A 27,312-nucleotide genomic window follows, 5' to 3' on the forward strand; every position below is an offset into this window, starting at 1 on the left:
GTATAATAGCTACTGCTGACAGATTCAACAACAATCACTACAAATGAAATCCACATAAAAACTGGCATAAACACTGCAAAAATGCATGGAATCAAATAATGTATATAAAGATTTAAGTCTTATAAGCAACAGAATACTTTATTATACCATTTAAATTGTAATTTAAATACCACTACATCCATGGCACTGAAATGTTTTACTTTGAAAACTGATTTTCTTTGTGGTCTGAGTTCCCCTCTTTAAAATTTCAATGTCAAGCTGTGCAATTTCAAAAACTTTATATCCAATGTACATATTTATAGGGTTCATAAATACCAAATAATCAAACATTCAAATTGCTCAAACTTAATAGTGGAGTGTCCAAAGAAACATGAAACATCACAGTAATGTCAAAATAAATGTTTTAATATATTTTTTCAGGTTTTATGTACAAAATATACATTATAATGTATAAATAGATAAAACATAAGAGTTGCATAATGGAGCTTTCTCCTTACTAAACATATATACTATTGTGTACCACCCAGTATGGATTAAATATATTCATTTAAACAGTCATATCCTGTCAATAACAAAAATGCATGGTTAGGAACTCTCCATTTAATATTAGAACATTAACATTTACATGAAGACAATAAAGAAACAGTTAAATTAAACTTCAAGATTATGCTCCGTCAGTAGTTGCTGTTGTGAATGCAGTGACGGGCTGCGCTTTAGTGGCAGCCACACTCTTCAACGATCATGTCCTCGTGATGCCGCAGGGCCAAATCATCGTTCTCGTAATACAGCATGGAGAGCGGGCTGAGGCGCGTCGGCACGCAGGACGGGCAAGACCCTCTTTCTGGATGGTGATGTCGCAAGAGACTCTGAAAAACACATGAATAATTCACATGAATAAACCAGCAACTATACAAAAACTTGAGATTGTTCAACATTCTAAAGAGTTAAATGGGGTTAAAAATCTCAAAGTTGTCATCTCACCTGCATGTACGCATGGTTGGTGGGATGGAAGGACTCATCCAGTGGTGTAGGACACTCTCCCTCACAGCGATACGCATTGTAGCGCTTGGGGTGCACAATCCACTCGTCCCAGCCGATGTGGTCAAAGTCCACCCACATGTCCACTTTACGACACAGCGGCCTCTGGGCTGGCTCTGCTGCTGGTGCAGCAGTAGGGGAAGCTCCATCAGTCACTCTCATCCTTTCCATTCTGTTCCTTTTGTGGCGTCGACTTTGACTGTCACCGCCGACTCTGTCTGTGGTCACATACTTGGAGTTCTCCACAGTATGAATGAGACTGTATGCTGTATGGCCTACCTGGGGCAGGTTATGTTTGGAGAAGATGACCATCATGACCCTGTTCATAGTTGGATGGTGTATTTTGCTTTTTTGCAAACCCATATTCCGGAAGAGGGACTTGCCAGTCATCTCCCCTTCATCTCCAGAACCGTTCCCATGGTCCATCTCAGGTCCTCCTGTGGCCTCTTGGCTCGACATGCCATCTCCCTGGTACAGCCAGTACTTTAAGAGAGCAGTCACATTCACGACCTTCCAGGAAGACTTTGTGCTGCTGGGTGAAGTGTCGAAGCTCCCCAGGAAAAGGTGCTCATCCTGGCATGATGTGCTGTCTGGGTCACAGCTCTGCTTTCTAGAGTGATATAAATCCACAGTGGCGCGATTAGAGCCAGAGAAAGCTGGTAGTCTGATCCGAAGTTCCGCCAGCTGGACAAGCTCACTAGTAGAGACTGATGACATGTCAAACGTGACTGTCCATCGTTCACCCACTTGATGGCAACCTAAAAATGGGACAATGAATGTAAATGAGAATTCAAATTCACACACGGCAGTCAGCAGTCTGGTTGATTCTGGGCAAACCAGATCTCTGGACAAATGTCAAAACACTGGAGTGGGAGGTTGAACAGGACAGGATGTGTATTGAACCCCCCTGTGCAAGGCCGTCTGAGGGCTAATATACTCACCTTCTCACATAAAACAGAGAAAGCCTTTAAAGTCGAATAAGCATTTTGACACTTGCGGGGTTGTAAAAAAGGGAGGGTCTGATTACACAGATAATGCACCAACGAAAGAGCTGCTGGATGATGCACTGAGGAGAAACTAACATACACACTACATAACATGCTTTAAATCCAGTGATGAAAATAATTAACATAAAATTAACTCTTTACTCACCTCTGGCCATCAGACTCAGGACAGAGTCAGAACTGCGTGCTGACGGGTTGTCACTTTGTTTCTGAATGCTGTTGACAGCTACTGACCATGATGAATCCACAGTCCTGAAGGAGCGGTACAGCTGCATCATGTACAGAGGGTATCCGCTGCGATTACTAACTGAGAGGTTTCTGAATCCTAAACTGGCCTCGAGGCCTGTGTGATACCTGTGCCCCTGAGTGGAGAAAACAACTCCTAAAGAGCAGAGGAGGAATGTGCGGAAAACTCTAGCTTCCATTTCAACTGAAACTCACTAAATCTACTCCAACAATGATGAGAGAGGGGCAAAGATCTCCTTCCTTCCTCTAGCTGGTCTCAGGCTGAAATGATGCTATGTGCAGACGGAGCTCCAGACAGGCCCCCTTTATAGTGGACAGCTGCCCTTTGATGACCCCTGGCCACTCCAGGCATCTGAACAGCCCCTCTGATCATCAGAGCACATCAGAGGGGCAGAAAAAAAGAAAACATTTAGCCAAGGTCATTGTCCTGTCAAACGGCCCAGCCTTTTATATTCATCGAGGAGCCTAGACTTTAGAAATGTAAAAATCCATTAACAAATGACACGTTAAATGCTGTACAGCAATTAGCACCTTGCTGTTTAGTAATAGTGGCAGATGTAATGTAAAAAAAGACAGTTTTAAAAAAAGAATGTGTTTATTTATTAAGAAACAACAAACACAATAATTGTCTTAATTCAGTTTTACAGCCAGTCAGGAATGTGTAGAACAGTACCTTTAACACAAACTATATTATGTTCAGGAAACTTTGCTGCTAAATAGTCACGATGACAGAGATTTAGTATATGATTTACACAGGCTATAAAATCGCTTACACTGATGTGTGCTTCTGTTGCTTGGACAGGTAATTATTGTGTTAGAGAGTGAAGCTGTTCTTTTTCAAATTTCAGATTTCAAATGGTATAAACAGTATAGTACAAGAAGTAACTTTAACTACATAGTGAATTTCAAAACAAATAAATAAGCAAGCTAAAAAATACAGTGTGTTTTATGAGGTTATGGTGCTGCAGATGTTATTATTCTATATTAATAGAGGCTTCGGTATATGTCAGTCAACACACTTGACTGACTGAGGTCCGCCTGTTCTCAAATGTTTCCCACTGCCGGTGGCTGCCGATGACTGTCTTCTCATAAAGCATCAAAGAAGTTCTTCACCTGTGAATGAAAAGGTATTTTAGGATTTCCGGATCCCAGTGGATCAGATATATGAAACCCATCAAACACCAGATCAGAAAACAGAAACGTGTCAGTGTGGTGATTCTCAAGGTTGATGAGGTCTCAAACACTAGGACAGGGCCCTCGTGTGGTTGTCCCTGGCGTAGCAGCTATTGTGTCGAAGTTCAACAAATAAAACATACCCTTGTTATAAACTGTTCGCGCACCTCTGGGTCACACAACTCCACACTGGCGTCGAGTTGTAACACAGGTATCTGTTTCAACTTCTCAAAATGTATCCTGGAAAAAGAGAGCAAAGCTGTATTACACTCTGCATTACATTTACAGCTACAAGTCCCCAGACCACACACCACCGACCATCATCTGTTCATAGCCGAGCAACAAACAGCTGCGTGGAGAGGCATTTTAAATGGTGATCGTCAAACAGAAATCAGGAGTCCTCTAATATAATGGCTGTACGGTCATCTTTACTTTTAGAATTTATTTTTTAAATTTTAAAATTTCATACCAGATTCTGGTTGGATAATGCACAGGTCATCACCTAAAGACCCATTTTAAATGTTATTTAAAACTTTGTTTTTACACTGTGCACATCAGGCCTGCATTGACAGTAGCCACCTGACTGTATACATGTTGTATCAGTTAGGTGTAGCCTGTATAACTGTTGAGAAAAGTGTGACTTTACAATTCACACACACAAATGAAGAGAACAAACAACTCAAACATGACCTCATTAGCACTCACTCAGTGCACTTCTCAACAAGCCACCTCTCATGTTGAACGTGTAGCTTATCCAGATAGTCCAGTTTCACTCCCTTTTCTTCTGCCCTTCCCCGATGCTCCAGACGCTCCATACATTTCTGAGATGCAAAAGTACAATGCCTTTGTCTTTCTTGTCATGAAAGAGGGTAAATGAAGATGATGTACTGTTACAGTAATAATTATATAAACACTAACAACTACCACAAGCTAAATAGATGTGCTGAAAACATGGTTTTTCCTTAGGAGTTATTGTTACATTAATTGTATCTCTTGAATGTTTATACCTGTGGTGGGGCTCTGAGGTAGATGATGCCCTCCAGCTCCACCTGGTGTCCAAACTGCTCCACCAGGAGGGAGTGCCAGTCCTGGTAGACTGCCCACTCTGTAGAGTTGATACAACCCAGCTCAAACATGTTTAGGGCAAAGATGTATCTGACAGGAGGGAGACTCACGTTTAATTTTATGCAAACAAAATAAATAACAATGAATTTGCACAAGCACATATGTCCATTTCATGCTAATTCCATCCTTAGCATCACTTATTGTAAAACAACAATTATATCTGGTGATAATGTGTGAATTTATGGATAGTGGAGTAAGTCTACAGCTCCCTATATCATTCTGGTTGAAATAGAAGTTGGTTAAGAAGATATCAACACCCTCTTGCCCATATAAGAGGTGCAATGATCCACACACACACACAAACGACCACTAACAATCCAACCTCTGTAGACTACCTTCCCATGTTATACTTGCACTACTACGTACTTTTTTTGCACATTGTTATTTATGTTATTCTATGTTGTTATTGTGTCACTTGCCATTTATGTCTTAGGCTGTTTAGTTAATGTTGGATGTTGCTGGGAGGATTCACAGAATGAGAATTTCATTGTACTGTGTGACAACTGTTTCCTGTACATATGACAATAAAGTTTGATTTGATTTGTTATGGGATGATAATGTCCATGTAAAGAACCCAAAACTGGAGTTCCCCTGACACGATTTCATTTTCACTTTCCTCCTCCACTGTCCTGACTCGCACACCTGTCGCTGTAGACTGAGCGCTCATACACCTGGACAGGTGTTCCCTCTGAGCTGAGCAGGCGAGCTGGAGGAGGCTGCAGCTGCGTTCTCAGCCGACTCATACAGGAATACGTCTGAAATGTGTACGACCAGCGCTGAGGGTCCTGGTACATCATCTGCAGCAGGTTGCTGACTGTTGTCTGATGGGACGCATCTGCCTCCTGCCAAACATACAAATGAAGATGGTAAGTTTGGCCTGCTTTGAATTTTGTTGGGGGGGAAACATACAGAGGTCAGGAAATGTGCACACCTTTGGGGTCCCAGTGTCAATGTTCTGCCACTTGCTGACAGGTTCTGCCACCACCTCCCAGTCTGGACAAGCTGACTGCAAGAGTCTTGCAAAGGTCGACTTTCCAACAGCTGATGTTTGAGAGTAAGTACAGGAGGTCACTCACATTATGGCACAAATTGTTTTATCTTATTTTGAAATACTGTACTTACCAATGTTGCCCTCGATAGAAACTCTCTTAACTCGAGCTGTTCCGTCCATGGTTGAAGAACAACTGCGCTTCCCCGATTCATTAGCCATAGTACCGAGACTGGTTGTTACCTGTGTTATGGCTGTGTCTCCACCTCGCAGGAAGCTGTCAGGTGTCTTCCACTGTGCAGGCGCATTATACCAAAATCTCATGAGCTGCATCAAACCGGTTTGTTTTTTTAATTTGGAAACGCATCGATACAGGGCAGACATTATGACCGGCAGAAGTGCTACATAGGGATAATCACAATTATGTGCGTCTCACTTGGTGTTTGCTAATGTTAGTGCGTTAAAGTTTACGATAACGTTACGTTACCCTCATGGTAACTAGCTCATCCTCACATGAGCTTGCGTTATGAATGATGTGTTTAACGGTACAGCTAAATGGAAACTATTACTACATTTACTACATTTGTAAACACCGATATATCGGTCGCATTGTTCCTGTAGCCCTCGTGTTTCGTATATTTGCTGCTGTTACGTAAAATTACTAAGATAGATTTATAAGAAGTTGTGCCTGAATGCTACAAACAGTAGCAACTAAAAGTACTTCCGGTATACGTTCTGTTCTGTTCCTTCACAATAAAAGCCTTTATGGTTTGAACAGAATATTGATAGCAAACGACTAATACTGACTGGACTTCAGACGTTCAGCTAAAAGATACATGAACAGATAATGACTGTATATGCAGCACAGTTTGAGGTGGTGGCAGTGCGTTTGGTCATCAACCCGGAAGTACTTCCGTAGTGCTTTTATGCCGCCTTCCAGACCGGTCGAAACTGGGAAGTTGAAATATCCGACCTCAAAGCTTTTCAGTTGCATGGTGGTGCATGACGCTAAATGTAAACAATAAACATGTTTGACCGAGACAAACTTATGTTTCTTTGGCCAGTTTATTGCCGCGTTCCAGACTGTTCGGACCTGGAAAATGTCCGAGTTGAAATCTCTGACTTCCACCCAGTTGCACCCTCTTCCTTGGTGTTCAGTAAAATTAGGGACGTTTTAAAGAAAACGGTGAACTGAAGTGGTAATCCTCAAAAGACAATAAACGTTGTAGATTAGCCTATACTTCGTAAGTTTTCAAATGTTTTGGCATTTTTAACATTTTCCTGAATAACTTTTGTGTAGAGATGTCTTTCAGAGATTGTTTATGGTAACCAGCTACCTAATAACATTGACAAAATATTTCTACATCAATTTAAATGCAGAACAAGTTTTACTATTTGATACTAGTATGTATTATTTTCATTTAATACTTTACTTGCCTTTTAGTTTATGGTTTACCATTTACAACGTGTGCTTCCATGGGAGCTGCTATTGTTGTGTGACGTCATTCGGCTGCTACTGGTGAAGTCGGGGTACATATTTTTTTCCCCGAGTTCACCAGTAGGAAATCTGACTTCAAGTGGCGTTCCAGGATAGTTTTTCTAGTTGGAAATTTCCCAGTTCCGAGTTACCTGGAACGCAGCATAAGATTGTCCCTAGATGGACGAGGTCCATGCATGGATGTGTAAAGACAAGGACCGAGGAAGGTCATAAAAGGTGTTTTCATTTCCACAGAATAGTTACAAGCTGTACAAATTAAGCTTTTTATTTATTGAGTGTGTTCCTCGGGGCGATCCAGTCACTGATTATTTGCATCATGTCTCTTTACTTAGACTTTACTTACTAGAGGGAGAGAACAACTTATAATTGAATATTCTACTTACAAACTCATAATATTGTATGACATTTAAGGCACTTCAACAGCAATAGCACATGTACTATCTTCATTTCATACTGTGGTGCCTAAACAGTTGACCTAATCACACCTCTAACAAATAAATAAGTTCAACTTTTAGCAGGTGATTTTCAAAAACAAACATTTTTTTAGAGTGATATTTAAGGATGTTTGGAGGCATTATTTTATGGCACCATTGTCAACCAGTCATCCTCAGCATCAGACATTAAATTAAATGTGGCATAGTTACAAATGTTCTTTTCCCCATCCATGTGACTCTGAAGACATCCAGTGTTTTATTTCTAGGATTTGATCTTCATCTTAAATCAAAGAACCTTTACAAACTGTAACAATCTGCATGAAAATGTCAGCTATAAGAATAACATCAAACAAATGATAAAGTAATGTATGTTTCCACTGGCACCAGTTTGTCTTACATTACTGTATAGTATGACAATTTACTTTTATAATCCATAATAACTGCGCTTTACATATATAATAAAAATCATATCACAACCAAATTGCATGGTTTTGATTAGCCATGTTACTTTGTTAAGAAATCTAAAATAATCAAATAATTAAATCCAATGTCCTTTGCTTATAGATTTTATTTTATTTTATTTTTTAAATCAAAAACACAAACCTACAGAAACTCTCTTTTAAAAAGACAATTTTTTATTTGTTTAAAAAAGCACAATCACGTTTTGGAAAACATTTGTATAAACATTTCACACTCATTTAACAATCCATTAAAAAATGCTTTACAATTTACATACTAAAGTGAGGATATTCACAGCAACGTCAGTTAGTTCTACAGTGCACTTGTATTCAAAGGTCAAACCTACTCGAAATGCAAACATTCTGTGAACCACTACGACTATTTAATCAAAAATGGTGACAATGTATAATTTAAGTGTAATCACTGGTTAAAACAACAAAGGATAGAAAAAAAACCTCAAGATTAAACTGCTTTTGCATCTACTGACACTCAGTAGCTTGTGTTTTTGATGGTGATCTTTTGAGCTGCCTCAATCTTGAAATCACTGACACCTGAGGGAGCAAACCAGCATTTTGATTTATTTTTTTACCAAAATGAAATTAAAGCAGCAGATCAAAGAAATAAGGAGATGCTGCATTGGTGAGTCACAGTGTAATGCGTGTGTGTCCTCACCCTGACTGAGTGCAGTGCCATCAGAGGAGAGGTGCCAGTATCTGCGGTCGCTCTGTCTGGCCTGCTCTCCATTCACCATACTTAAGAAAGGTCCCCATAGGCTGGACTCTGTCTCAAACCTGCCAAACAGCATCAAATATTACTCAATGAAGGCAATCATACTGGACTTAAAAAACTGTATGAACTCACATGAACCCAACATCTTTCCCCTTTAGAAGTTCAAGGGCCTCCAACAGAGAGCTCCCTTTTGGCGCATCCACAGAGTAAACAGCAGCTGCTCCGCTAGACGTCACCACTTCCACCATCACAGTCACTTTGGTCTTGCTTGGTAAAACCACCACAGGATCTATCGGCTCCAGCACCAGAGTGTCTGTAGGAAGACACCCACATGACAAACAAACAGTGAAAATACAGACACTGCCTGAAATCACAGTACACACAGGGGTAGAAATAATGCTGCATGTACCATCCTCATTGAGGCACTGCTTGCTTTTAACTGTCAGGTAGGATTTCTGGTGGAGAGCTGGCAGGATCTGAGATACAGCCATGGGGTTGTGGTATGTGTTGGATCTGGCGTCTCTCCTCATGGCTTCCATTGAGGCAGCGCACTCTGCAACTTGGCCGCCCATTGCCAATAAGGCCTTGAACAAAACACATGTTTAAGCCACAAACATTTTGCTCTAAGGGTTCATTGAATGAAATGACTAGACACAAAAAGAAAAAAGGATCCTCACTTGAACTGAAAGGCCTGTGCTGAACTCATTGCCAATATGGCCGTCAGTCCTACGAGAGGCCAAGAGCTTCTGCTTGATCTTGCTAAGGGCTGTGTCAAGCTCAGCAGCATTCTGCACATGAGAACCAGCTTCCTTCACACACTGGAGTGCCATTCCAGCCATGGCATAGGTATCTAAGGAGAGAAAGTAGAATAACGTGCATATTTCACAGAAAAAGACCAAGTGGAGTTACTGGATTCCTCTTGCATTGTGGTAGTGGTAAAAGAACTTTGCCGCCCTGAACCTTCATTCGAGCAAACCCGCTAGTAAAATTAATCTCAGCTAACTATGGAATTTACCTGCCTAAAAAAATACTCTAAATGTAATGCAACAAAACAGCAATGTTTTTTTATCTTTCATACTATCTCACTCCACCATAGAAAATTTACAGCCTTACATCTTTGTCCACAGTATAGAGCTCAGTCATATTATAACTCCAGAAGAACTGAGAAGCATCCCTGCCTGCATATTTCCTGCAGAACATTTAGGCGTCACTCACCAACGCTCTCAGAGTCTCCATGTTTCAAGTGCTCATGTTCTACTGCCTTGATAAGCTTGTTGCTGACATGGTTGTTGACCCTGATGCCGCTCACGCAAAGAGCGAGCACACCCAGAGAGTACTGGTAATAGTTGGTCAAAGGGCGGTGACTGACTGCATAATAGGAGGCAAGAAATAAAAAAAACAATTACATTATAACATGACTTCACAGTAATGTTCAAAACATCACAAAAGGTTCCTTATTTTTGTCACTGCCACTACAAGTTTTATCTCACTTTGGATGGAAGTCATCCATAGTTGCTCTCGTGATTAGTACTAACTTCTCTAAGTACTAACTTCTCTAAAATGGCATTGAGACATCACAGCTATAAAGCTAAAGAAGAGCCATTATTACAATAAGATGTCCTGACAATGTTTGCCAATAACATGCTACACATATAAATTATGAAATGTTAAATTGGTTTATTCTTATTGAGCTAATTCAACTTAAGGTGTTCCAACCAGGATTTTCTTTTTGTCAAGATTTGACACCTTTACATACATTTTCTTGGGATTTCCTTTCAGAAGAAATATCTGCACTAAATAAACTCTGAACTCATTTTGTTGCAACGTAAAACAGGATGGAAAACAATTTTTATGACAACCATTGGCCTCCGAAAGGTCAAAGTAAAACTTACAGGCAATATGCTCTTTTTCTTGTTCCATCTGCTTCTTTAGGTGCGTCAGCAGCGTCTCACTCTTCTCATTGACGCTGAAGGTGATTGTGTTGAGGTCGTAGCAGGAGGACTTCAAAGCCAGCGTGTACAGCGCCAAGAGGCCAACCACAGATTGGCTGTTAGAGAGAGAGCTGTGGAAGACACAGGGGACTAAGGTTCATATGAAGCATCAAGGAAAATGATAAATTACAGACATACAGATTTAAATTAGCATTGTGTCACTACAATAACCAACTCTGAAAAATGAGGGCATTTATAAGCAGTGCAATACCTTTGAATGTCATTGTGCAAGTTATTTTTCAGTCTATTCAGGTGTTCGCTCTCCTTGGCCAGATTGTGGTTATTGGAAAGCCGTAATGCCAAGTGGACACTGGGATTGGGGAGTCCTTCCTGAGTCTCCAGAGAGCGAAGGAGATTCTTATTGAGTGACAGGAGCAGCTCACTGTGGGCTGTTTCAGTATCTGATTTTAATATTAGAAGAAAAAACGTCTCTCAGAAATTTTGATCACAGAAATATTTCAGTAACTCTCTCTTGCTGACACCAACATGAACTTTCAAAGAATTGCAAAACCAGAACTGCAGCATCAGCAGCCACCACAGGAGGATACAGACTGTGGAGACTTTAATAATACTAGGTCTACGTTCCAAATATGGTAATGTTTCTCCTTGATATTTACCCTTATCACTCAACCTCAACATTCTCTGCAATTTGGCAAATGCACAACTTTTATTAATGAGCGAGCAATATGAAGGACATTCAAATCCATCAAGTAGTGATTGCAAAATCTGTGGATGTACAGACCAATGAGTCAATGTATTTGTACACAGTGTTCTTTCCGGATTTCAGTCTGAGTTTTTAATGGTTGGTGATAACTGGATTTATAATATACTTGCCGCATGGTTTGCCAGAAGCACAAGCTAGTAGGCCTGTGATTAAGACCAAAGACAGCATTCTGGACAACCTGCTGCAAAACACAAGCAGAGGAAATAAAGACAGATATAAAAATAAATAAAAAACTCTTTTTAGAATTAAAGTTTTCACGTATTTGAGGAAGGCAGGTTCACTAATGTCAAACAATACATCTAAAAACTGCAATGTAGGCTACATATGAATTAGATACAGAAACGTCTATTCAGCGATGTTCGGGAAATATTATAAGCTCGTTATGATAACTTTGTCACAGCAGTTAAGTAATGAGATTGAAAGCTTTTTATATTTTGCAGTAAACAGCAGTGTCTTACCTCCTCAGAGAGCGACTATTGCGTGAAGAATCAGAGTCCGCAGAAGAGACAACAGCTTCTAGTATTTCACTGTCACATGACTCGTCATTTGTGATGACAAAGCGAAGAAAAAAGGAAGACGGTCCCTTTAAGCTTTAAACTTTAAACCACCAGCGGTTGTTCAACAGGAAGTTTCAGAATTATCTTGTTATTCACATATACTCTTTGGTAAGACGAACATACGAAACGGAAGGCAGGTGTCTATCTTTACATAGTTCCTGTCGAGTTAACTGACATTTTAGCATACTTAAGTAGCTGCTACTGATGTTAACGCATCAACAAAAAGTTAACTTAGTTAATTTAGCTTCTGTACCGCACCGAGTATTTTAACACAAACAAGGATTTGTAATGAGTTGTTTGTCCACAGTAACTACAATTCCCACAATTCACCTAACGTAACTTACGTTACGCACTTTCTAGAAGCTAGGCGACTCTTCACTTCAGAATAGTTAGCCAACGTTAGCTAACGTCAGTTTAACCCAGCCTTCTTTCAAGCAGTTCAGTGGCCGTTAATTTGGGGACTATTTCTTCTTGCAGGCGGTGTTATAATAGTAGGTTAGTAAGACTTGAGCACTTAGAGCCCGTTGCTGTGTGCTAATGGGGATAGCTAACATTATTCCAAAGCAAAACAGAAAACTGCGAACTGGCAGAGACGAACTAGCTAACAGCAAAACGTCAACAACAAAATAACCAAGGGGTTGGGCAGCTGCACATGTTGGTCTGTAACGCTAAATGTTTCTGGTTAACTTGTGCAAAGTTGTTATTTAGTGCAGGTATGAAGCTGTCATTGCGTCACGGAACTTGGCCAGTTTTATCCCGTAACGCTTAACTAACGGGAACATGCAACGATGGTATTGTGGCTAGCTAGAAAACCAGCCAGCTGTCCTCGTCTAGACATATTTATAACTTGGTGTGTGCGTCATGTAGGTTACAGGAAATACCTTTTATCAGCTTATCTGACTGGTATCAATACTGATCTTCCAGATCAAATCCGTTTGTAGTTATCCACCCGTGTGTCTCTTCAAATCATTTCATCGACTGGACCACCTTGCATCACTCTGCTCCCTTAAGCAGTGAAGGGGGGCCCCTGCCGGCCATGTATTCATTTTCAGGACCCACAAGCCTTCCTGAATTTGACCTCGGACCCCCAAGTACGTCTGGTAACCCGCAGAGAGCACCTATCTCCAACAAGTATGTAGCTGTTGATGTTAGGGCTGTAAACTGCCTCTATACATTGGTCAGAAATAAATTAGCAATACTTTTCCATCTTAACCTGGCATGTGGTATCTTCTGTCCCTCAGCAGCTGGGAGGCCCGATGCCTCAGGAAGCACAGGAGGAGAGTTGATGATGAGTAAATAAGCAATACACAGAAGCAGCAGTCTTACTTAACATTTGACAATGTGTGGAATAGTGGCATATGAGTGTTATAACACTTTATCTGAATGTTTTCTCAGGGGATGCAGTGCCAAAAGGAGGAGGTTAATGTTGGAGGCAGAAGTGGAAGCAGAGAGCTCAAACAGTAGCACTCGTCATGACTGGCCTACAGCAAACAACTGCCCTCCGCTGTCTGCACAACAAGGCAGCCCTGCACTTCCACAGCCCTTCCCAGCGCCTCCGAACTTGACTTTGGCTCAGCCCTCCTCTGCTGTTTCACGACCCGAAACAGAGAGCTCCTGCATGGAGATAGAGGCAGCTCAGAGGAGACTTCAGGAGATTGAAGACAGGTATGCATTAGGTGGGATGTGCACCAACTGCCAACTATCTGACTGCTTGCTTGTCAGGATTAGACTTCAAACCAACACTTCATGGCCAAAAATCCTACCTATAATTAGCCATCCTGGAATCTGTTGTTGACACACAAAGGTGAAAAGAAAAAATATATATACATATTTATGTATATATATACTTGCCCTTGCAATCCCAGACATTTTAGATATCCTGTGTTTATAGAATGAACACGTGCCTTTGCAGTCACGTGCCTTTGCAGTCACTCCCCTGAGTGGCAAACACAAACAGTAGTTGCCTTTAATGCGCTACTTGATACAGAAAGAACAGGAGGCTTGAGTTTATTTTAAAATGCATTTGGTGAGAGGAGGTCTTGGAAAGGCCATCAGTCTATTACTGATCCCTTGTGAGGAGCTGTATAAAGAGATTATTCAATATTCAGATTATTTTCTTGCCATATTGTTTTGTGACTAAATGATTATATTAAGATATTGTGGGTCACCTCTCCACCTCTCTGACTAAATTATGTTCAAATGTATGAAAATGTGAACATTTTAATTGTAAGATTTTGTTTGAAAGAAATACTTTTTTCATGATTTTGAATACTTCATTGTTCTCATGTGGGTTCTCTCCAGGTGCTCCGGCATCCTCCCACCATCCACAGACATGCAGGCTAGGTTAATTGGTGTCTCCGAAATTGTCCTTAGGCGTGAATGTGAGTGTGTGTGGTTGTCTGTCTATGTGTGGCCCTGTGATGGACTGGCAACCTGTCCAGGGTTGGCTCCAGCCCCCCCCGTAACCCTGTACACAGGATAAGCGGTTGACGATGGATGGATGGATTAAATTCCCAATATCCCATATTATATATATATATATATATATATATATATATATATATATATATATGGGATTACTGTAAATATATGTCTTACTGTAATAGTTATCTTGTAATGAATTTTTTCAAATCACCCTGTATAGTACATGTCAAGATACTCTGTTTCTGCCTCAATGGGTCCGTGGTGGCGATAGGTTCGCAGGTTGCGTCACATGAAAAGGTGGCATCAACACATAATGTACCGTCGATTCCTTTAACTGAACACACTGATATTGATTTATCACAGAATAATTCTGGAGGATGACGATGAAGATGACGATTTGGATGTAGAGCCAGCCCCGAGACGGCCAGTACTGGTGATCTCTGACAGTTTGAAGGAGGATCTACAGCGCGGCATTAGTGACATCCTACCCCACACAGTAGCCCAGTCTGTGTATGTTCTCCTTGTGTTGTTATTGGAACGTTGTAATGTTGAATGAAGTAACATGACTCGTGTTCTGCTGGCGAGAGATTCCTCCTTGAACATTTTTCTCCTCTCGTACTTTTAGGAGCCACTCCTGCATGGAGTTGGTGTTGTGGCGGCCACCTGACGATCCCTTCTGTCGGAAGCGAAAGGGACCGTTACAGAAACAGCGGAAACAACAGACAGTATCTCGACAACCCCCGACACCGTGTCCATCTCCCACCCCTCACGGTCCCCTCAGCCCCTCTCGCGCCACTGCAGACACAGACTCTTCTATGTACAGCTTTCCTGTGGCCTCTGGAGAGGAGGACATGGAAATGTAATAGTGTTTAATGACTTGAAAAGCCATGCCAAAGACTGGACATGTAGTGACAAAAAGGACTATAGAGGAACCATTTTAGGTTGGTAAGTTTGGTGAGGCATGTTGACTTCACATGAATATTTGTGTTTTGGACAGTTTGTGCAACACATTCTTTGTTTTACAGACGCTCCGTTTAGGTTCTCTGACTATATAATGTAAGATGGAACAATAACGCTGACTTAATAATCAGTTTTATTAATTTAAATTTCCAAAAAACTCCCATGATCTCAAGACTGAAAAGTTCTTTAAGCAGCCTTATAACCCATTTCACAGAATAAACATTTGCCCTTAGAAATATGATAATTTGTACATAAATTTGACAAAGTCTGGCCAAAAACACGCTGATGTACTGTGAATATGACTTTGTTAAATATCGGTGTGTAGCACCGGAAATTTGTACAGTTTTTATGTTCAGCTTCTGGGCCTTGATAGCGAGACACTAAAAATTGTTTCTGCGTGTTCACATTTGCTCACAGCACGACTTCCTGCTTGCAGCTGTACTTGTTGTGGTAAAAAAAAGATTATCTTCCTATAGTGTTTAGCAAGTACGCCATCTGTGAGCTTTGAGGAATTTATAAAGAAGTCGTAGAAATGCACCTTTTATATGATTTGATTGTATTTTCATATGTACATTGCTAGAATTGTTATCAGCCATCGAGTGGTGTTACTCTTTATTTGTTATTAAATAAACTTATATGTTGAGATTTTGCAGGGCATAGTTGGTTTTTATTGAAAGAAATTTTGCTTGAATTTAGTGAAAGCAGTCCTCTTGTTGGGGTCAGCCCTCTAGAAGATGGTTTTCTGAACCAAGACTGATGATCACGATATTGTTTACATAAATAGAGATGTAGTTGTTGAATAAATAGGTGCTGGTCGTGCGTTCTCCTTTTTAGGAAGAACTGACAACACAACTACTACACCAGCCAACTCTAACACCTTGGGAACAAAAGCATGTCGATATGACCGCAACTGCTGATGTGATTAAAGAGAAACCATCTTTTAAAAATGTGGCAGCAGTCTCAGAATATTTTGTTTACATTAAAGGCACAATGTGTAAGATATGGCCAGAATTTTAGTTTAAGATATTAAATACTATGAACAGAATGTGGAGAGTTCTGACGTTAAGTCAGAGACGTATATGTAGCGTGTTGCAGAAATTTCTACTGAAGTTAGCATGCTAAACAGCTAGCCCCGGCCCTGTCCTGTTTTGTTAATACCACTTTTTTGGTTTGGTCGTACTCTCCCACGTGACACCTCTCCTGTCCCCGCCTGAGCTTGCTGTGTCTTCGTCGTCCCTGTCAGTCTTGGAGGCCGTATTTGGTCCATAGACTGGGTTCAGTCCCGGTCCGGGCATGCTTACTGAGCTAACTAGCTAACAGCCAGCTATTGTTTTGGAGTATAAATTGTGGTCTCAATTCTTACACATTGTACCTTTAAGATTAAACATTTTCATAAGATAGAAAAAAAGAACAAATGTGATAAAGATGTTTAAAGGCATATTAAATGCTTATTACATAATTTAGTTTGAACTTGACACAAATCTCCTTTTTATTACAACATACAAATTTATATTGAATTGTAATCATGTAACATTTATGATTATACAAGGGATTACCCCAGAACTGTCAGCCCTATATGTTTCTCTTACATAACTCACACTATTCTTCACAGAAATGTCAGTTCATCACTCACTGTTCACTGTAACCTTAAGTCATAAAATTTGACTACCGTAACACAGAGGAATGTGAACTTTATGGCCAAATCATCGGTTGTGTCATTTGTCACTCTGACCTGCTTGTTAATCTGCTATCTAAGCATATGTTACAGTAAATTCTGTGGCCACACACATACCTTGAAATGCCTGAGAGTCAGATTTAGAGAACATTATATCACCGGTGTGTGTAGCACACACAGAGTAAGGTTTCATGTCCTTAACTTCAGACGGTCCTGATTGATCAGTGGCTCTGAATCCCAGCGACGTCTAGACCTTGATTGATCTATAAAAGGAGACACCAACATTAGCTATTATTATAATATTATAAAGACGAACAGAAATCAAATGCTGACGAAAATTTGTTTTTTGGTATCAGATCCAAAAGTGCTGTGCCTCTTACAGAGTGGTAGTTGTCATATTTAAATGTTAAAAAAAAAGCTTTATACACTAATTTAATTACACAAACATATCAATAAGACTTGAATGTCTTTAGAAAGTCGCTGTGGACTGTTTCTTGGCATATTCAAGATGAACAAATGATGATCTGTGAAGATTTAAAATTAGAATTATGTGGGTTTCTTCCTACATTCACTTCTTAGATTAATATACATACTTTAAAACCTTAATAGAAATAGTTCACCTGGCCCTAAGATAAATTACAAGGATGACTGTTTACTGTCCACTTGTTTATCACCACTGTAAATGCAGCTAGTTCTGACACTGAAAGAGGGACAAGTCAGTAATCAGCAGTAACCTGCTATTAAAACAATGTACTCACTGTTGTAAGATAGGATCCTGACAAATCTAAAGGGACTGTATTTGAAGGTGATGGACTCCAGGTGTTGGCCTGGTTTTCTACACGGAGCTGCTTGACTCTGCTCTGGAGGTAACGTAGAAGCTTAAATGAAGCCACATCTGAGGCACTGTGGGAGGCAGCAACATAGAGGGAGGAAGAGCAAACTGGATTCTGAGCTCCCTGATGGGGGAGATTTAGACAGTGAGGTCTTTTGTCAGTAAACAAATGAATGTTATATCTTTAGGTGATGTATCTTTAAGAGCTTGGCCTTCATGCCTACAAGAACAGTAAAACATTTACCTTTGCACTAAGCGTCATCTCTCCGACAGGCCTCTCAGGCTTTCTCTTCCTCTCCTCTCGAGTCTTCGCTGTTTTTCTGGGAAACAAACAAACAAACCAAAAAGGTTGTAATGTTGTGAATAATTAACATAACTGGGTTTACATGTTTAGCTGGTTTTACATCTACGCTATAACACGCATATGTGAGTTGAGGCGAGATCGTGCTCTTGTTAGGACAAAACCTGGTTAGTATGTCATCTATTTTACACAGAAACCAGTTACCTGTCCCGTAACAACTTTGTCTTGCACCTGTGGAACAGCAAAAATTAAAGCAATATTTTTTTGATTTCCATTCCATCTTTCCATCTTGGATTCTGAGCCATTTTTAGGAGTACATGTGTTTTACATTTCCATATAGTATGGGAGATTACTGATTAATACTTAGAAGGAACAAGATGTATGTGTTGACATTACCGTTCCAGTTCAGCTGTCAGCTCTTCCTCAAACTTGCATGCCAGACGAGCTGCAGTCTGTTCCTTCCACTGACCCATGCTCCTCTGAACCTGCCTCAGCTCCAGGTCTTTGGCCCTCAGCTGTTTGCGAAGAGATGCTGCCACTCCTCCCCCCTCAGCTCCTCCATCGCACATATGAGCCCTGCTCAGATTGCTTAACTCCTCAATGTGCTCCTGCAGAAATATGGCGTGACACATCAACGCTCTACTTGATTACTTCTCTGTGTCCGTGTGCAGCAACATGACACAAAGTGCGCAACTTCATACCTGAATGAGACGCTCCTTTAGAGAATCCAAGGCTTGGTCTCTCTCCATCCTGAGCTGCTGCCTCTGGATGCTCAATTCTCGTTCCTGACAAAAAGATGAACTTGTAGACGTGTATTCATGTGTATATCTAATGTGCTGTATTTGCAAACGCAAGGGCACAGTGCAGTTTGTAAACTATACCTTGTCTTTTCTCAGCTGCACAAAGATTTGTTTCTGTGAATCAAGCTCCTGGTGTTGATGGCTAATCAGGTGCTTCAACTGCTCTGTTAGTGTTCTCAGGTTTGAAAGAGCCTCAGCTACTGAAGGCCTGCACAATACAAATGCATCAAAATTGGAAGCTAATCATCAAACTCTTTCTAAACCAGGTATTTAAGCCAGAGCAGGAAGATATACCTGGGAGGTAGTTGCACAGAACTAGGCTTGGTTCCACTCTGCTCCAGTAAGAGGAGTAGATGCTGGCACTCTGTTCCCAGCTCCTGGGCCCAGTGTCTGAGCTGCTGTTCCATTTCAGCTGTGATTTGGTTATGGCTGCTCTCCCTTTCTTCTATCATCACCCGGAGTCCCGCAGCCTCTTTCTCTGACAGCTGATTAGCCTGCTCAAGCCGCAGCACTGCTCTCTGACTCTCCTGTGACCACGGACCACACCATGTCAGCTTTTCTGCAACACCACATCTCTTTTATGAGCCTGTGAATGAGTGCTTTCTACAGTGTTCTTGTCACCTGCGCCATCTGTCTCCGCAGTTTCTGCAGCTCAGCCTGGTGCTCCTCTTTCTGTGACTTGCAAATAGCAGCCACCAAAGACTCCTGCTCTCTCTGCCACGCACAGCGTTCACTCTCCAACTCCTGCACTCTCTGATAGATAAAAAGAAAATCATGCACAGACAGAATGCACATTTACTTGGATTTATTTAAGATGTTAATGTCCAGGTTGCTTACTGTTTTCAGTTCCACCACTTTATGTTGAAGAGATAGTGCTTTACTCTTCTCTCGCTGCATCTCACTCCTCATGCATTCCAGGGTCTTTCTGTTCTGCTCTTCCAGTATCCCGCAATGCACCTGCACAGCTTCCACTTTTTCTGCCTCCAACTTCCTCCTCTCCTCCTCTATTGCTTTCTGCACCTGAGTGGGAGCAGACTGTGCGTATCATGGAATCGTGTTGAAAAAGACACGTTTTAGGCACATATTAGGCAGAGGGTTATCAGAGTACCTTTTCCAGGGCTTCTACACGCAGCTCCTCTTCATGCTTCTTTGCCTCCTCCTTCTGCTGCTCCAGAGAATTCCTCAGCTTCTCTGCCTCTTCTCCTTTTAGCTGCCAGAATGGGAGAGGATCATATCTTGAGAAGTTACCTTATAGAGTGTTTTTACTTACTGTGTATCTAGTGCAAAGAGCTATAATCATGAAAATGACACACACAAGTTAGACTACAATATATGCATTCATCATGGCCGTGTAAGGTACTATAGATAAAACAGTTCACCAAATAGTTTACATTGAGAAAACAGTGGATTTAATATGCTCAGGGAATCACACTGACCTGAAGGGAACTTTGTAAGGACTCAATGTGTTGGGTGAGAGACAGAGCTTGTTCTTTCAAAGCGTCTGCCTTCTCCTCTTCAGTCTGCTTATTAACCTGAGGACACAACAGCCAGAGGGACTGCTACAATTAAATTGTGATGATGTCATTTGAAGAATCAGTATTTTAGTTTGCAGACCCATGTGTCACCTTTTTGATTTGCTGCTCATAAGCCAGTGCCAAATCTGTCTTTTGCTGCTTCAATGCGGCCTTCTGAATTTAAAAAAGAGGAACCCACTTACTTGGGACTTAGTGTTACATTTGAAAATATCATGATATGTAGGCTTGGAAAACCTCAGACAGCCTCAGCACTTACCATCACTCTATGGGCTTGCTCCTGGGCTTCTTTCAGTGCATTGCAGTGCTGGGTTTTCAGGTGCTGTAGCTCCACCTTCAGTCCATCTCTTTCAGCTTGAAAGGCCATCCGTTGCTCCTGCAAATCTAGCAGCTTCAGCTCCCTCTGAGCCAACATCTTCTCCAGAGTACCCACTCTGACCTTGCATTGTCCCAGTTCACCCTGCAACTCGCCCACCTGAACCTCTACTGCCTGATCGAATGAGATACACCAAAAATAGCGCGGATAGTTAGAAATTATTGAATGAACAAAAAGTGGACATTGACAGTGTGCCATTAGCTTAACAGATAAATATTAGATTTTTTTTGGCTTTGAAATTAGAGTATGATGTTGTGAGGTGCCACTACAATCTGATCCTTTTTCTGCCTCTGTTTCTCCTCCAGACAAGCACATCTGTTCCTCAGTGTGCTCTCTGCCTCTGTGGCTGTCTGGAGCTCCTCACGAGTCTGCTCCAGCTTCTGTTCCAAGGTCATACATGAACACGTAGCCAGAGATATTTTAAAACACAGACAATAAATCTCCCTTTCACACATAAACAAATACCTTCTCCCTGTAGTTTCACTCAAAGTGCGAAACAATAACAAAAAATTAAAAGGATACATTCACAAGTAGTAATACTTGTGTTACTGCTGGTTTTAAAAATTTTTGTTATAACCTTTTGGGGGAAACACATATTTTACATATATTCTCTTTTCTAAAAATCTTTGAATAAATAAGATAATTTACCTTAAAAGTTAAAAGTTTCTGATTGAAATGCCACTGCAAACAAACCCCGTTCTACCCCATGATTTGAATGGCTGAAACTGTTTTATTGTTATTTCATCATCTAAAATAATGTTGTAGTAACAAACTTGCATGTTTTATTATTTTATATTATTTAGAATTGCACTGTTGTAGTGTGAACACTGTTGTAATAACTTTATAATTGTCATTATAGTTATAATTAATGATATAAACGGTCCTTAACACATTACTTCTTGCATGGACTCTAGCTTCTCTCTTGCTCGTCGCTGTTCAGCAAACAGTTCTGTTTTGGCGCTGTCCAGCTGTCTGTCCATCTCCTCCCTCTCCAGCACTGACATGACGACACTGGGCTGTTTGTGGAAGAGTGGGGAAACAAAACAAAAAGTCTAGTATTAAGAATGAGACACAGCCAAAAAACTAATTGCTTGATTGAGAATTAATTACCCTCTCGGTGAAGGCTGCCTCCTTTAGAGTCTGTTTATATTGAGTCAGAGCAGCGAGGTCTTCCTCCATGTCTCTTAACTCGAGGATACAGGAGTCTCTCTGGCTCTGCAGCTCGTGCAGCTGAGAACTACAACACATTCATTGTTGTAATAATAATTTTACAGAACTATTCTTTATACAGCACACGATTATGTTGATGCAATGTGATGTTACTTTGTTGATGCATGCGGCTTTGTATAATACAATTAGTAGGAGATTGGTTTCATACCTAAGAGCATCCTTCCCTGCCCTGCTGTCTCTCAAAATGAACTCCAGAGTCCTCCTCTCCTTCTCCATTTTTGTTGTCTCTACAGTCATTCGATGTAATTCCTGAAAGGCATGCTGGGACATATACCATAAACTGTGAGTATAAGCGAGACTTCTCTACAGTGCTCTGATAAACTACTGTATATAAGAGGCTATAACTTACCTTTCTTCTCTGTTGAAGTTTACCGAGGGAGAACTCAACATCTTTTAACTGCATCTTCTTCAACTGCAGCGTCTCCTCCTCTTTCTCACATTCCTAAACCAGACACACACACCAGTTAAGCGACGTCTCATACACATGTGCACAGGTGAATTTATACAGTTGGCATAAAATTACATCTCAGTTCATACAAAATATGATACTAAAATACTCTGGGAGACTCGTTCTCACTTGTCGGAGTGTAGAGAGCCGCTCTTTCATCTTGACCCAATCACACTGCAACATCTCTGATGTCTTCTCAGACCTGCATTTCCTGCTCCGGTGATTCATTTCCTCATCTGTGTCCTTGTCATAGTCCCCCAAACACACAAGTCTGTGAAACACAAACATGCACAGTGTGTAAGTCAGAAATGTATGCAAAATAAGCATTTTAAAAGTGTACACAACACCGAAGAGAAGACCAAAATGTTTAGTTTTTAGATGTTCTTCCATTTGGTTTACCTGTAAGTTTCTCTCTTATTACGCTGTGCTTTACGGGCAGAAGGACTTCTGTTCTGTACATTTCCATGAGAGGACCTCTGGCCTTTGCAAACAAAGCAAGGCAAATTCAGTGACCTTTAAAAGATTCAGTTGTTTTATTACTGTGGACTACACAGTCAGATCTTGCTTTACCTGATGTAGATCGAGGTTCACTTTCTTCCTGTGTGGGTGTGTCATAGTCACTCTGGTTGGTACAGTAGTCATCCATGCCTGTGACAGACTGAAGGAGCGAGCGCCATGCTAGGAGGCAGGGGGTCACACAAATGATGTTAACAGTAATTTTATACATATTTTTTATACTCCTGTTAACTATTATTTTTTACATTTAAAGAGTTTATTTCCAAGCATTTCTTGATTTTCATCATTCATTGTCTCTTAAATTTTTTTCACTTTGTGCTGTCAAACGTTTTGTTAGTGACTGTATTTCAAATTGGGATGTTTTGTGTATAAACATGTCTTATCATTTCATAATCAGACCTGCTTCCCTCCACCTTTTCCACAGTCTCTTACCTGGCCGCTTGTGAATATGCTGCCTAACTTGTTCGGTGCAGACTGAGTCAAGGTCACTGTCAATGGACACGGTGTCAAAACTCCACACAGGCACTCCTGTAAAAGAGACAAGCAGCCTACAATCACTGTTTGTAGTGAATTCATTTCCAAGAATCTTAGCTAGACTGTGCTTGCAGTTGCGGCGTAATCTGTGTGAGGTACCTGCCAAGCACCTGGCCTTGGGAAGATGGCTGTCGTTCTGCCGCTGGGCTTCATGTTCAGATATGGGCTCTGTTCTGTGAGAGACTAAAAGACAAGAGAGACAAAACAAAGAAGAACAGGACCCAAAAAGGAAGACTAGAGGTATGCTAGTGTGCAATGTAAAGTATGTACAACTCAAAATACAGAAGTGCTGGTACAAACAATATACAATACTTTTTTATTATTATTATTATACTATTTTTCCTTTGGATGCCCCTTCAAATTAAAAAAGGTTCATCCCCTTACGAGCGTAAATGTGCTCCGCAAATGTCATTTATTAGGTTATGTACCGTATGTGTGTTTTTCGCCTAATGGTACTGCAAAAGCTCACGTCCAAACGGTTTCGTTCTCTGGGGGTAATTAACGGCCTCAGAAAATTTCTAGGCAATAATTTCAAGTATTGTTTTAGGTGTTAGATTTAATATTCTGGGCACTATAAATATCCACAGCAAAATACATGGAAATCAAGCTGTTAATTTTCAAGATACGCTGTTGGATGGAATGGAGTGTTGATTGAGAGGAAAATTTGACATGACTTTGGTTCTAGAAGAAAGGTCTTTAAAATCATTTGGAATAATCCTCAGGGGAGCATGAATACCCATAACAAATTAAATGGCAACCTGTCAAGTAGCTGTGGAGATAACCTGCTCTGAAGCAAAGCGCTGGGCACACACATGGACAGGCAGATGGATAGCTTTTCTCTTAATCCTCACATGTTGAACCTAAGAATAATAATGAAAAGTCTTTGCATGTTTGACAGCTCTTTGTCTCCCAAGAGTCTGTAAAAGAGTACTCACTGCTGCCATCATCGCCAAGCCGCTGTGGTATGTTGTATCTCTCTCCAGTTCCTGCTTTCTCACTAACATGTGATGTGTTTACTCCGTAGCTGTCAAAAAGACATTTCTCCAGTTTCTTTCTTTGACATGGCTTGTTTGACGGGGAATAGCGAGCAGCGTCTATGTCTTTACTGTTTTTCCCAGTTGTTGCTGCACCTCTTGTGTTTACATTAAAAACATTTTGTCCCTTTTGTTCATTCTGACAAGCGTCACAGTCAGATATCTCTAACCTCTCAGCCTCTTTTTCTTTGTCTAGTTGCTGCATATTACTCTTCGGCAATGCCAAATCCACCATCTCATCTCTGAAGCGTTTGGCAAAGTCCTCAGTGCAGATGCTGTCTGAAGGAGGGTGGGTTTCTCCAGCCATCCTTCCCTCATTACAGGTGTCTCCAAGCAGTCTCTCGAGCCTCCACATGACTTGCTCCCTGTGAGACTCTATTTCCTCTTTGTCTCTTGTTTTTCTGTCTGACTTCTGCCTAGTTCCCTCATGAGAGGCAGGACTTTCCTGGCAGCCTGTGCTCCTCTCTGGAGAAATAGGAGAGGAGAGATGGGGTGCTTTTGTGTAAAGAAGAAGCTTGATCTGATGTCCTATTGAACTAAAGAGGAAACACTTTCACATAAACAAATGTTAGCCAATCAAGACATTGGGCTTACTCTAATATTAAGAGGGTAAATGGAGCATGTACACATCTTACTCGTTTCACTTTTAGTTTTCACCTGTATAAACTCAAGTATACATAATGTTGACAAAAAACCTGGTGACAACTAGTGCTTATAATTTCTTTAACAGTTGTTCCTGCAATGATGTTGATATTGAAATAGTACCTGTTGTTTGCTCAATCATCGGAGTGTCATTTGTTTGTGTTGTACTTCCAAGCCCTGTGTCTTTGCTCAGAGACTGACTCCACCCAAGAGGAGCTAGAAAAAAACAAAACAAAATGAAAAGCAGATTATGAAAAACAAATCTCGGTATTTGGTAAAAGCTCTGTGTTGCGACTTACCTGCTTCGCTGCTATCCACCTCTCTGGTAATTGCTTCACGTTTCTGGGGCTGGACCTGCATACATTAATCACATTTACTGCTTAAAAAATAACGATTTTTGCAGATTGCACATACATACATGCAGAAAAGCAGACGGACAGCACTGGAGGAAGAACTAGTCGGATCTTTTACTTAAGTAAAAGTAGCAATGCCACAGTGAAGAAATACTCTGATACAAGTCCTTACTAAAGTAAAAGTATTAGCATCAAAATATAATTGAAGTATCAAAAGTAAAAGTACTAATTATGCAGAATGGCCCATTTCAGAATCAAATATATAATTTTATTGGATTATATTAATGGTGCATAATGTATACATCACTTTAATGTTGCAGCTGGTGAATGTGGAACTAATGTTGATTTCTTTGTACACTGCAGAGTATCTTAACCCTTAATAATACATCAGACTTTATTATTTAATTTATGTTTTGTATTAATAATCGAAATCTGCACAGCAACATAAGTTATCAAATAAATGTAGTGGAGTAGAAGTAGAAAGTGGCATAAAATGTAAATAGTAGTATCTCAAAATTGTACTCAAGTGCAGTAGTTGAGTAAATATACTGACAGACAGACACAGACAGACAGACAGAATAAAAACCACAGACCTGCAGCTGACCAAGCTGAGCATCAATAGCATCTAAGAGAAGGTCACAGTGGTCCAGTTTGAGAGGCGGAGTATCTGGTCCAAACCCACTGCTATTGTCATCCAGATCTGTGAGGGCAGAAAAAAGGGTGAACAAGAGTGTAAGTGGGTGCAAGAGAGTGAGATATACATGACATAGATGTACTGCCAATAAAACCTGTGCAAAACCAGACCTGTGCAAAGAAGCTCATCTGTGTCCTCTGCATCTCTCTCTGCTCCTCCATGGCCTCTGTCAGCCATGTCCTATTACTAAAGACAGAAATTTGCAGACACTCAGTAAGACCACAGAGCCACAACATCCCCAGTATTTACAAGGCTGACTGGGCAGTCATGAGGAGTGGGGGGTTTATGTTGCTCTGTTGTCCAGGAAACCAAGACAATTTAGCTTGTTAGCAAGCCAAAACGACTTTCACTAAGAAGACTATAAATCTCCTGCCTTCCTGTTTCTCCCACTCACCAAAATGAACATTACGTAGGCCTACAGGAGCATTATAAGTCAGTCTGCTTTAACACTGTAATGCAAGGTTTCCCGCTCATATGTTTATTAAAGACGATTTTCTTAGGCCAGGCTACTCAGAAGAATTTTCACATTATTAAACCTATAGTAGATATAAGTCTGAAACTCCCTAATGATTTAATTTAACGTTGACTTTACATGTAGCTAGGTTACATGAAGACAAAACAATATCACGTTTGAAATTCATAAATCACCACCATTGTTACTGCCTCAGACATCCAGGACTTACTTGCTTTCAGGGAACAAACGCGGAGAGTTTAAATCGATGCTGAAGTTGACTCCTCAGTGCAGAAAGTGAACAGCCGCTGCACTCGTTAGTCTTGATTGACAGGAGCGTCAGTTGGTTGCCCTGGAAACTGTCAAACAGCTCGCGACCCGCACTGGACAGGACCACTGCTTAAAATATACATATTTCCAATGTAAGATACATTTTGTTTTTTGTTTGTTTGTTTTGTCTCTGTCTTTTTTTAAATTTAATTTTATTGTTCATTATTTATTTAAAGTTATTTAAATATATTTTTATTGTTTATATGTGATTTTC

The 27,312-nt window shown here is 40.6% G+C and overlaps 5 protein-coding genes across 16 annotated transcripts; 1 reads left to right on the top strand and 4 right to left on the bottom strand.

Annotated features, from left to right (window-relative positions):
- Window positions 1-522: 522 nt before the first annotated feature.
- spaw (southpaw) lies at window positions 523-2,492 on the bottom strand. The gene is made up of 3 exons (XM_046035617.1): window positions 2,191-2,492; window positions 982-1,796; window positions 523-866 (listed from the first exon to the last, which is right to left on the bottom strand). The coding sequence occupies exons 1-3, from the start codon at window positions 2,465-2,467 to the stop codon at window positions 714-716; spliced, it is 1,245 nt and encodes a 414-aa protein (XP_045891573.1). The 5' UTR covers window positions 2,468-2,492; the 3' UTR covers window positions 523-713.
- Window positions 2,493-2,864: 372 nt separating this feature from the next.
- Window positions 2,865-6,458, bottom strand: LOC123960972 (deoxycytidine kinase 2-like). The gene is made up of 7 exons (XM_046036039.1): window positions 5,709-6,458; window positions 5,518-5,627; window positions 5,229-5,428; window positions 4,469-4,616; window positions 4,167-4,282; window positions 3,605-3,701; window positions 2,865-3,401 (listed from the first exon to the last, which is right to left on the bottom strand). Exons 1-7 carry the CDS (start codon window positions 5,956-5,958, stop codon window positions 3,375-3,377), a joined length of 948 nt encoding a protein of 315 aa, XP_045891995.1. The 5' UTR covers window positions 5,959-6,458; the 3' UTR covers window positions 2,865-3,374.
- A 1,661-nt stretch (window positions 6,459-8,119) lies between these two features.
- Window positions 8,120-12,916, bottom strand: tcn2 (transcobalamin II). Of its 3 annotated transcripts, none has more exons than XM_046034442.1 (10): window positions 12,848-12,916; window positions 11,520-11,590; window positions 10,897-11,086; window positions 10,587-10,756; window positions 9,910-10,062; window positions 9,372-9,544; window positions 9,104-9,278; window positions 8,827-9,007; window positions 8,638-8,756; window positions 8,120-8,516 (listed from the first exon to the last, which is right to left on the bottom strand). In XM_046034442.1, exons 2-10 carry the CDS (start codon window positions 11,575-11,577, stop codon window positions 8,455-8,457), a joined length of 1,281 nt encoding a protein of 426 aa, XP_045890398.1. In that variant the 5' UTR covers window positions 11,578-11,590; window positions 12,848-12,916; the 3' UTR covers window positions 8,120-8,454. The 3 variants fall into 3 exon arrangements, with proteins under 3 accessions (XP_045890398.1, XP_045890397.1, XP_045890399.1); XM_046034441.1 differs by lacking the exon at window positions 12,848-12,916 and adding an exon at window positions 11,868-11,946; XM_046034443.1 differs by lacking the exon at window positions 12,848-12,916 and adding an exon at window positions 11,868-11,942 and having other exon boundaries at window positions 10,897-11,074.
- On the top strand, window positions 11,955-16,000 carry ccdc117 (coiled-coil domain containing 117). 4 transcript variants are annotated; one of them, XM_046034447.1, is made up of 6 exons: window positions 11,955-12,074; window positions 12,891-13,097; window positions 13,208-13,258; window positions 13,362-13,631; window positions 14,754-14,900; window positions 15,016-16,000. In XM_046034447.1, exons 2-6 carry the CDS (start codon window positions 13,003-13,005, stop codon window positions 15,251-15,253), a joined length of 801 nt encoding a protein of 266 aa, XP_045890403.1. In that variant the 5' UTR covers window positions 11,955-12,074; window positions 12,891-13,002; the 3' UTR covers window positions 15,254-16,000. The 4 variants fall into 4 exon arrangements, with proteins under 4 accessions (XP_045890403.1, XP_045890404.1, XP_045890401.1 ...); XM_046034445.1 differs by lacking the exon at window positions 11,955-12,074 and adding an exon at window positions 12,114-12,461; XM_046034448.1 differs by lacking the exon at window positions 11,955-12,074 and having other exon boundaries at window positions 12,112-13,097; window positions 13,211-13,258.
- An 809-nt stretch (window positions 16,001-16,809) lies between these two features.
- si:ch211-102c2.8 (trichohyalin) lies at window positions 16,810-27,143 on the bottom strand. 7 transcript variants are annotated; one of them, XR_006822420.1, is made up of 30 exons: window positions 27,001-27,143; window positions 26,428-26,503; window positions 26,217-26,323; window positions 25,570-25,624; window positions 25,394-25,486; window positions 24,530-25,093; window positions 23,694-23,777; window positions 23,493-23,588; window positions 23,115-23,222; window positions 22,944-23,025; window positions 22,674-22,815; window positions 22,446-22,538; window positions 22,245-22,357; window positions 21,977-22,103; window positions 21,763-21,882; window positions 21,136-21,246; window positions 20,750-20,980; window positions 20,584-20,646; window positions 20,395-20,517; window positions 20,067-20,168; window positions 19,796-19,993; window positions 19,580-19,711; window positions 19,253-19,485; window positions 19,040-19,166; window positions 18,860-18,943; window positions 18,555-18,766; window positions 18,363-18,389; window positions 18,102-18,177; window positions 17,784-17,928; window positions 16,810-17,288 (listed from the first exon to the last, which is right to left on the bottom strand). XR_006822420.1 is itself a non-coding variant. In XM_046034436.1 (30 exons), the coding sequence occupies exons 2-30, from the start codon at window positions 26,492-26,494 to the stop codon at window positions 17,247-17,249; spliced, it is 3,810 nt and encodes a 1,269-aa protein (XP_045890392.1). In that variant the 5' UTR covers window positions 26,495-26,503; window positions 27,001-27,143; the 3' UTR covers window positions 16,810-17,246. The 7 variants fall into 7 exon arrangements, 5 of the variants coding, with proteins under 5 accessions (XP_045890392.1, XP_045890395.1, XP_045890393.1 ...); XM_046034436.1 differs by having other exon boundaries at window positions 17,784-17,981; XM_046034439.1 differs by having other exon boundaries at window positions 17,784-17,981; window positions 20,395-20,490; window positions 27,001-27,142.
- Between the last annotated feature and the right edge of the window lie 169 nt (window positions 27,144-27,312).

This window comes from Micropterus dolomieu, linkage group LG21, assembly GCF_021292245.1.
Source record: "Micropterus dolomieu isolate WLL.071019.BEF.003 ecotype Adirondacks linkage group LG21, ASM2129224v1, whole genome shotgun sequence".
Lineage (NCBI taxonomy): Eukaryota > Metazoa > Chordata > Actinopteri > Centrarchiformes > Centrarchidae > Micropterus > Micropterus dolomieu.

Bases quoted from the DNA above. Each gene is read 5' to 3' on its own strand.
- spaw (XM_046035617.1), bottom strand. From the start codon at position 2,467: ATGGAAGCTAGAGTTTTCCGCACATTCCTCCTCTGCTCTTTAGGAGTT. The intron at 1,797-2,190 runs GTGAGTAAAGAG...TCCCATTTTTAG, and splicing joins CCTGAGTCTGATGGCCAGAG to GTTGCCATCAAGTGGGTGAA. The intron at 867-981 runs GTGAGATGACAA...TGTGTTTTTCAG, and splicing joins CCAACCATGCGTACATGCAG to AGTCTCTTGCGACATCACCA.
- LOC123960972 (XM_046036039.1), bottom strand. From the start codon at position 5,958: ATGTCTGCCCTGTATCGATGCGTTTCCAAATTAAAAAAACAAACCGGT. The intron at 4,283-4,468 runs GTATAAACATTC...TTTGCATCTCAG, and splicing joins ACCTCAGAGCCCCACCACAG to AAATGTATGGAGCGTCTGGA. The intron at 3,402-3,604 runs GTATGTTTTATT...TTTCATTCACAG, and splicing joins GCGAACAGTTTATAACAAGG to GTGAAGAACTTCTTTGATGC.
- tcn2 (XM_046034442.1), bottom strand. From the start codon at position 11,577: ATGCTGTCTTTGGTCTTAATCACAGGCCTACTAGCTTGTGCTTCTGGC. The intron at 9,008-9,103 runs GTACATGCAGCA...GTCTTCCTACAG, and splicing joins GCAGTGCCTCAATGAGGATG to ACACTCTGGTGCTGGAGCCG. The intron at 8,517-8,637 runs GTGAGGACACAC...TTGCTCCCTCAG, and splicing joins TGGCACTGCACTCAGTCAGG to GTGTCAGTGATTTCAAGATT.
- ccdc117 (XM_046034447.1), top strand. From the start codon at position 13,003: ATGTATTCATTTTCAGGACCCACAAGCCTTCCTGAATTTGACCTCGGA. The intron at 13,259-13,361 runs GTAAATAAGCAA...ATGTTTTCTCAG, and splicing joins AGGAGGAGAGTTGATGATGA to GGGATGCAGTGCCAAAAGGA. The intron at 14,901-15,015 runs GTATGTTCTCCT...TCGTACTTTTAG, and splicing joins CACACAGTAGCCCAGTCTGT to GAGCCACTCCTGCATGGAGT.
- si:ch211-102c2.8 (XM_046034436.1), bottom strand. From the start codon at position 26,494: ATGGCTGACAGAGGCCATGGAGGAGCAGAGAGAGATGCAGAGGACACA. The intron at 20,518-20,583 runs GTGACACATGGG...ATTTAATTGTAG, and splicing joins ATGAGCAGCAAATCAAAAAG to CAGTCCCTCTGGCTGTTGTG. The intron at 19,486-19,579 runs GTGACAAGAACA...CCGTGGTCACAG, and splicing joins TGCGGAGACAGATGGCGCAG to GAGAGTCAGAGAGCAGTGCT.